Here is a 9,028-nt window from a genome sequence, read left to right as displayed (position 1 = left end):
TTCGTCTACTAGGTTTTTAATTTTTTTTTTGTTTTTTTTTTTTTTTACTATTTAATAATATAATTTATCAATTTTTAATATTCTTTTTACATATTTATTAATATAAATTATCGTTTAAATATTTATGAAAATTAATTTTATTTTTCTTAAATTTTTTTTTTGAACAATTTATTAAAATGAAATTAATTATTTTAGATTAATAAAGAACAAATAAATATGTTAATTGAAATGATTCGACTTTCACGTAAAGTGAATTGTTGTTGTGGCGTAACACGTAATCGACAACAATTAAAGCTAACACCACTTCATCGAATGTATTTTCCAGATGCACCTTTCTTTCCAAATTTAAAAAAATTATCAATTATATCAAAGGTAAATAATATAAGCATTTTTTCATTTTTATAATTACTCAAATTTAAGAAATTTAATGATAATTCATTGAAGAAAGATAATTTTAAGTGGAAATTTTTTTGAAATTAATATTAAAAAAAAAAATTTTAGAAACTATTGATTAATTGTGGTTAATTAATGAGCGTTTAAGCGTTTAATTAAGGCTTGAAATTATCCTGAACATTTCATTGTTTTTAATTTTCAATAAATTAAGTTATTCATTTATTTATGTAAATTAAAATTTTAGGCAAATCAATTGCAACATCTTTCACGATTACTTGGTTATGCAGTATCTGTTGATTTGCTCTATCATGTGGAACAAATGGATTTATTATGTTTGAAAATTTTAGTTGGTAATGTTTGGGCACGACCGACTAAATTTCGCCTATTTAGGCATTTAACAAGGTAAATTTTATTTTTTAAAAAAAAAATTTCTAAAATTTAGCTTAACATTTTCAAAATTTTTTGTATAAAAAAAAAAAACAAAAAAAAAAACAAAAATCTAATTTCAGATTTCGACAATGGACAGAAGCAAATATGCTTGGTGAACGTTATTTTCAACAATTTGGTACAACACATAAACGCTTCCGAAGCTTATCATATTGTTTTTAAAAAATAGCTAATAAAATTTGGTCAGTTTTGGTCAGTATCTGTATGGTCAATATTATGATCAAATAGAATATGAACAATTCGTATGTGTTCATCATCTTTTCGAGTATTTATTATGGGGTTTTCTTTTTGTTTTTTTTTTTAAATTTTTGTTAAAAATTTTATACTGGTTTAATTTTAATTAAAATTTTAGACTTCTACAATGTTGTTTCGATTTTATATTTTAACATTTTCTTTCGTTTGCTTCAATTAATTATGAAATTGAAATTTATGCTTTAATTACAAATCTTAAATCTATTTAATTTGCTCAAATTATAAAATTTCACTCCCTTGATTCTCTTATATTATACTATTTGAAAAGATCTAACTATCACATGCTGGAATATTTTCAAAGAACTCATTACCAATTACCCAATTTTTTTTTTCTTAAATTTCAGGGCTTTTTTTATTTGTAGCAAATAATTATTCTCAAATTACGGTATAATAATTATTCTCAAATTACGGTATTACGGTATAGTATTAAAAATGTCCAATCTTTCTTTCATTTATGTGGAATGATTTTAATGGAAATTAGTTAGTTTATTCCTACATGTAAATTATATTGGTATTATTCCTCCTTTTCCTCCTCTTCGTCTTTTTTTTTTTTTGCTATCCTTATCTAAAGCTATTTGAATTTAAATTAAAAAAACCTTAAATCAAATTATAACTGATATTATTTTATACAAAACTATCAGTATGCAATGAATATAAGTGAGCTTAACGTAATAATTATATGATACTTGCTTCAATCTAATTAATTTATGCTATCAGTGCTCAATAATCCATCAACTATTTGTATCGTTATTTTGTTTGTTTATTATTTTGCTTATTAAGTTGGTAGTAAAATACAAAATAATATTTAGTTTAGGATGAGATTGCATTCATTTGAATCTCATTTATTATACTTATGAAAAATAAAAACTTCCAATAGAAAGCTTGTAAATTTTTGAAAGAATATACCTTCATATGGTAATTTAAGGAAGGAAATATTCCATTACTTCCATTATGATTGACATTTATTTGTGGAAATTTAGGAAAAATGGTTGTCAGCTTGTTAAAAAAATATTTTTCCATACTAAATGGAATATACCATTTTCATTACGTTTTCCTTTTTTGATGGAAAGATTGAGGGCTATTTAAGCATTAAAAAAAATTATCGGAAAATGCTATTAATTAATTATCTAACACTGTACCTGTGAATGACCTTCTCCTTTTTGATGAGTGATTGAATGAATTTGTGAAGCAATTCTTATTTTTCGATGCCCCGAAAAATGTATCACAAAGAAATTATTGAAAATATAAAATGGTTGTTGCAACAATTGAAATATTAGCATTAAATATGCTATATAATAATTCACTAAGAAATAATTGAGTAATGTTGGAAGTGATATATCATAGTGACACATCGGATTTTTGCACCAAAGAAAGGACAAATAGTGACTTCATTAATGTAATTAAAAATAAACTGTAGATATAACGGAAGCATAAACAACTCCGAACTATTCAGACATACATTTTTGAATTACTTCAAGTCAGATAATTGACAAAAACTAAGGAGCTATTGAGTGGATCATAATAATCAGAATGATAGGATTCTTTGTTTTGAATGATCGTGAAAAGAACTTTTCAAAATTTTGACTTAAAGCCAATAGAAGGATGCGATTGGTTGTTGCGTCGATTAAAATACAATTATATATAAAACGATAAGAAAACTAACAAAAACTGAAAAATATATGAACATAGTGCAAATATTTTTTATACCATCGATTAACAGCGAAAAACATTGGGAAGAACGAATGCTGAAGCAATTTAAAATTTGAAAGTAATTAAAAACCGGCATCATATGCAAATACATTTTGATTCGCCGACAAACAATCACCGATAAAATTTCATGGGTTTTATTTCATTTTCCCTTTCAACTGCGTGAAAAGAAAAAAAAAAAGACTCTGAACATTAAGGATCAATAAATCATTAATTTCAGTATGTCATCAGATGGGAGATGACGAGTGGATCGATTCACTGGTTAAGCGATAGATGCCGAGAAAAATACATTAACAAAATATTCTGGTGAAGCTTCGCAAAAATAACAATCGAAAAATACATCAAATTTGCACAAATTTGAAAAATGAAGAGTACTCCATCAAAACAATCTTTGCTGCAGGATTGGGAACAGTCAGCAAAGCGTCCAAAACAATGATGAGTGAAAAGTTTAAAACTTCTTTAAAAATATGTAACATAAGAGGATTTTTCTTTTTTATAATCTACATTAATTATTTAATTTTTTCGACTATATTTAGGCGAATATTTTCGAACTTTGCATGACATGCTCTTTCATCCAGTGTATCGGTTGTTAGCTGAAAGTGATCCTGAGAAGAAATTTCTGTATGAATTTATATTTTCTTTGAGAGTTTCGCCAACAAAAGTTTAAAGTAGTGAATTGAATTGCAGTATAGACAACAGAAAAATTTAAAAAAAGGAAAAAGAAAGAAAAAACTAACAATAATAATAAAATAAATGGAAATACGGTCAACATGACAGCTTCTCAATTTAATACTAAAATGATCATATATTTTTAATTCTCATCATCATAAGTGCTAACTTTAATTAAAACGTTAGCAAAACATAATTTCGATAATCGATAATCACAGGAATACATAACAATAAATATTCTGGAAATATGGAAAATAATATTAACGTTTACGGCCTAATTTAATTTTGATCAAGTAATTTATAAATCAGTGTAATTCATTTGAAATGTAAAGATTTGCGGTAAAACAACATTAAAAAGTGCATATTCTTTTAATTTCATACCCTAAACATGAAATTTTAGAAGCTTCAACAATGCTCATTTAAAAGTAAAAAGCAAACCTGATTCCATCGAACTATTAAGAATCATAAGAACGGAGAGAGTTATATTTCGCTCCGTTCCATATATACAGAAGGGCTAACTAGAGTTCAAGGAGATCAAAAGCCAGTAACAAAAAATTTTATTGTGAAAAAGTGATGTCTAATTACTTTGTTCGTCTTCTAGAATCCTTTTGCAGCATGTTACATTATTTCTCCTGGAGTCCTTTTGCAAACGTTACATTATTTCTCCTGGAGTCCTTTTGCAAAACGTTAAATTATTTCAGTCCGCATATTGGACTGATTACTAAAACCCAGCTGATGTAGCCGTTTTCAAATAGCGTTTCTGAGAAAAGGGTATTCTACTGAAAACCAAAGTTGAACCAGTAAAAGAAAATGATCGAAAATCTTCACAAGCAAAAACAAAAACCTGCAGTAAGAAACACCATATGAATATCGTGGAATGTCTATGAAGACAGTTAAACTAACTAAGCCTTAGTAAACAGTCCAAATCTTACAAAATAGTTTACTCAATATCACTTTTTAATAAAATTTGTAGAAATATATAGAGAAAGTCTATTCAATATTTTAAAAACATACGGTTGATTCACGATTCGAAGAAAGATAATTGCCTTCTACAGTCCTTTTGCAGCACGTTACATTATTTCTCTTGCAGTTCTCCGGGGGACAAGCTAATGCACAACTGGTGCCATTTCTTCCCAGAGCGCTTGCCATCTAAACACCAATATGTACAGATACCATGGACCTCGGATTCGCAAAACGTTTTTCTTTCCTTGATTTGGATCAAGAATCTAGTCTTCACAGTATAAAAGAGTAAGACTTTGGAGAGAACTGCATATGAATACAAAAGCATCATAGTATTCTAATTTCCAGTTTTTGCTGCAAAATACAGAAAAAAGATGCCCGATGGGCCTTGCTGTTTCGAAAAAATTCACTTATTCAAGAAAAGATAGAAGCATACCTCTGAGAATTCGGGTTGTATAGTAGTACTATGAATGCAATTATTATGAAATAATGTACGAATCTCATCAGCAGCTGCCAGATATGCTTTAAGATCAGCAAATTTAATGTGCACTGTAGCGATAATTCGTTCACCCACTAACCGCCAAACGTGAAATTCATGCACCGCTTCTACTCCTTTGATCTAAAGTCTTGAACTAATTTTTTTGAGGAAAACATAGTACGCCTATCGAATTATGCAACCTAAAGACACAATTGATGAAGCCAATGCAAGACTATAAGAGGTATGCAACTGTGCACTCATGAATGACAGAAAAGTTCGGGCTGGATGTTTTCACGGCCAAAGAAATTAGTAATTGTGAAAGCATAAAAGCAATCAATGTTTCATTCGAATTAGATCACATTTGTGGCAGTTAAATTACTCGCAAGACTAACTTTGAGCAATTCTTTTTTGATTTCTTCGACTTCAATGAAACCAGGAGTGGTCTGCATCAGAATTAGAGCCGTTTCACGCACTAGCGGAAATGTTGATGCAATCATCAATGCAACCATAGCCAAACTAAAAAAATAAAAATAAACACATCAGTAAATCTTCTAGAAATATACCAGCTGCTGCCAAGCGAGCCGAAAGTCTATCGTATTAAAACTCCAACATTTCAGTATGTCCATATGTGAAACATTGTACGAACCTACCCTTGTTAGAAGGCGAAATAACGTCGTATACAAGCAATTTACGATGCTAGACTTTGCGAATTGTATGGTCAAAATGGAGGAAACGACAAAAAAACCTCAAAACAGGATCTAAGTATAGTTTGAGAGCTTCCTGACCAGGAACAAGCCAACATACAAGAGCCGTAACGATGACGATAACTGAACCAACTGCATCGCTCAATACATGAAGAAAGACGCCCTGCATATTCAGCTGCTTCGATAACTCTATAAACATAACGTCTGAATATCAACAAGATTAAAGTTATTATAAAAAAATAATGCTACAATTCCTAGCATTTTTAACGATGTTAGAAAATGTTGTACTGTCTATAAGGAGCTAACCAGAAAATCTTTTTCATTATAACAATTGTTCCACAAAATATCACTTACTTTTTCTCTTTTTTCCTTACTTTTGTCGGTTTTCATGTGAGTCTGTGCCATAAGACTAGAACCATTTGGATGAACTTCTTGAAGATTCGCAATAGCCATTGCTGCCTCCTGCAAATGACCACTTTTGTTTCGTATTTTCATTAATTTACAATGTTTCTAAAATATGTTTTGTTATTTGCACTATCTTAAAGAGGACATATAGTTATTCCTCTACATTGCTTAAATATAAATGCCACATTTTCACGTGTCGTAAAAACAGATCATTTTATTTCAGCTGAAGTTGACTGGGATTATTGAGGAATCGAAGCATACTCGACATTTCTATCGTTCCAGGACCACTCAGTCGTTAATTAGGGATTCGTGGATGACCTTATTTTATGGTTACACTGAATATCAAAGGGGTCATAGCGAGCTTCTCTCTGCTCGGATTGTCTGAATGGGTACTTGAATCCCTACTGGCATAAGTGCTCTGTATTTGCGTTCCTAACTAAGTACAACATTAGAAAACCATTTTGCAATTTCTACTTAGTTTAACCGAACGCTCTTCCCTTCGACACACAAAAGTATAATAAATACATACGTCCTCTTAGAGTAACTCATCACTAAAAACATGAAGTTTTGAAGCTTACATGAATTTTCAGAATAATTTTATTCTGGACAATGCAACCGAGAAGAAGAATGACAATTAAATACTTGGTTGCTCAAGTACTCAATCAATAATTTCAATTTGGGAAAGAGTGTAACCTGGTGAGAAGACATTAAATGTTGACTTTCATTACCATCAATGGTGACATGAGTTTGTCGCCGACCTAGTTGGGGCTGTGCCTGAGAATCTTTGCCGCTCTCGCCATGCTCGTGAGCATGACCTGCGAAGGAAACCTTTCATTAAAGAATATGGCCTGGCAATTTAAAGACAAGGAATTTGCAGTGCTTAAAGAAAAATTAATCTTGACACCACCGGATAGCACGAAAAATAATACTAAAATACTTGTCGAAATCAATTTAAGCCTTACTGTGAAACATAAACATCCCGATTAAATTGATGAATAATCCGATAACACCAACAACAAGTACGCTAATCGGTTGCTTGATTGTTTGTGGCTCGATAAGTCGAGTAAGTGATTCAATCAATATTGAGAAGCATAAGGCAAGTAGAAATACGCCATTAATCAGAGCACCAAGTACTTCAGCGCGCACCCAACCAAATGTATTTTTCTTGGATGAATGGGCTGCAATCTATAAAAGAGCAAATTAAGCAGGACATATTACTCGAAAACAATAAGTGTTTTAAATAAACTTAAAAGCATTACCATAATGGATTCAAAAACCTTTTTTGATATAAGACCGTTACCTTCCAAACAGCGAAAATAGTAAGAGAAATATGCAAAGTTAAGATGGAAAGTTACTCTTAAGCATGCGAATGCAATAGCGAGTGCCATAACATCACTCAGCATGTGAAACGAATCTGCGACAAGTGCCATTGAATGCGATAAATATCCAAATACCAGTTCAACAGCAAAAAATGCAAATGTCATTGTTAGCATAATAATAAGTCGAGTAGTACGGGACAATCGCCGCCAACTGTGATGATCAGCAGATGAAATGTCGACTGTTCTTTCTGTATCCACGCTACAAGTACTTTCTTCTCGCATCAATTTTTGCGTCATTATTCCTAAAAAGCACTGGTATAAATTTACAAGAAAATATCGATGAATTTATCTCAAGCAGAATATTTTCATTCAATTTAATGACTAACATCATTCAATCATCATGACAGCTAACAGTTCAGTTAGCGAGTAGATTAAAATAAATGATGGAACAATAGGCAGATGAACTTTCATCGAATAATATACGATAATGTTTGATATAGAATACGCTAAAATTACAGCTTTATCATGATTTATTTTAACTACGTGCATGCTAAATTTTGCATAACCTTAAAAGAGAACAGCTAACAAAAAATCTAACTCCCTCTACCGTTTTTGAACTACTTCTAAAATGCTTCTTTTCAAGAATAACACATTTCGTCCTACATGTGACATTAATGAGAATTTTTGATCACAAACTTACCATTACCGCTACACTTCCTAGCAGGCACCAAATATGTACCGTTTCGGCGTCCTGATCCGTCAGTATTTTCATTTTCTTCACCAAATGGCAAGGACATCTCTTTAAACAACAATAATTGTCAAATTTATATTGCATTTAAATCGTTAATCATGCTATCCAACTTAATGAAATTTCAGAACTAAATTTCGTCCATTTTTGTTTGCATTTTCAATTTTCACAAATAAAATTGAAAATAGCCATTATACGAATGTGTAATATCGGCTGTACGAGATATTCCGTGTTTTGATAGGTTGATGGAATATTGAAGACGTTAAGCATAGTTTGTTGGGTAGAGAATGGATGAAGAAAGAAATGATAAATCTTTACACTCAATAACCTGTTCAATCAATATAAGCATCTATCTAATTTAGCATATTATCATGTCTATTAGATAATAATCATTAATAAAAGCTCATTTCTATTCATTTTAGTACGACTTTCGATTAAACCAAGCAATAAGACAGACAATGCAAGAAAGACAATCCATTATGCAATTAATAACTGAATTATATTAATTACTTTGAATAATAAGAGCTAATTCGATACTGTTATCAAAAATAATTTTCCTCATTTATAAAATAAAATGTCACGTTTTAGTTTAAAATAATAAACATTAAAAAAAGAGCACATATCTATGATAGCACCAAACTATGCATATGTGTACATGTATGTATGCGTGCATGTGTTATTCATAATTTGACCTCTGGTCAAGCTTAAAAACACGAAATCTCGAATGATCTAATGAAGAATATAAGCGTACGTGAACGGGATCTACTTTTTTTAACGAAGTCCTCTAATGAAACATATTTCATCCAATCCATACCATTTTAAACAAATTTCAACATGATAATCAATTTTTGCTGTACTACTGGCATTAAAATTTTTAAAATGACATAGGACAAAAGAAAGAGAAGTATTACTTTCATTTTTCTTTTTCTTCATCTTTATGACAAAA

At 30.3% G+C, this 9,028-nt stretch overlaps 2 protein-coding genes across 2 annotated transcripts; one reads left to right on the top strand and one right to left on the bottom strand.

Moving 5' to 3' along the window:
- The first annotated feature begins 193 nt into the window (after nt 1-193).
- On the top strand, nt 194-1,120 carry LOAG_10146 (hypothetical protein). The gene is made up of 3 exons (XM_003145673.2): nt 194-372; nt 638-795; nt 903-1,120. Exons 1-3 carry the CDS (start codon nt 217-219, stop codon nt 1,000-1,002), a joined length of 414 nt encoding a protein of 137 aa, XP_003145721.2. The 5' UTR covers nt 194-216; the 3' UTR covers nt 1,003-1,120.
- Nucleotides 1,121-3,905: 2,785 nt separating this feature from the next.
- LOAG_10145 (cation efflux family protein) lies at nt 3,906-8,131 on the bottom strand (the record flags this gene model as incomplete). Its single annotated transcript, XM_020448101.1, has 10 exons — nt 3,906-4,142; nt 4,483-4,617; nt 4,865-5,047; nt 5,299-5,422; nt 5,652-5,799; nt 5,961-6,072; nt 6,709-6,830; nt 6,978-7,200; nt 7,371-7,636; nt 8,035-8,131. The coding sequence occupies 10 exons, from the start codon at nt 8,129-8,131 to the stop codon at nt 4,092-4,094; spliced, it is 1,461 nt and encodes a 486-aa protein (XP_020301726.1). The 3' UTR covers nt 3,906-4,091.
- Between the last annotated feature and the right edge of the window lie 897 nt (nt 8,132-9,028).

This window comes from Loa loa (genome assembly GCF_000183805.2).
Source record: "Loa loa unplaced genomic scaffold supercont3.207, whole genome shotgun sequence".
In the NCBI taxonomy this organism is placed as follows: Eukaryota; Metazoa; Nematoda; class Chromadorea; order Rhabditida; family Onchocercidae; genus Loa; species Loa loa.
This window is presented reverse-complemented; position numbering and strand designations above follow the sequence as displayed.

Coding starts and splice junctions, on each gene's coding strand:
- LOAG_10146 (XM_003145673.2), top strand. CDS start 217: ATGTTAATTGAAATGATTCGACTTTCACGTAAAGTGAATTGTTGTTGT. Junction 373..637: donor AATTATCAATTATATCAAAG/GTAAATAATATA, acceptor TTAAAATTTTAG/GCAAATCAATTGCAACATCT. Junction 796..902: donor CTATTTAGGCATTTAACAAG/GTAAATTTTATT, acceptor ATCTAATTTCAG/ATTTCGACAATGGACAGAAG.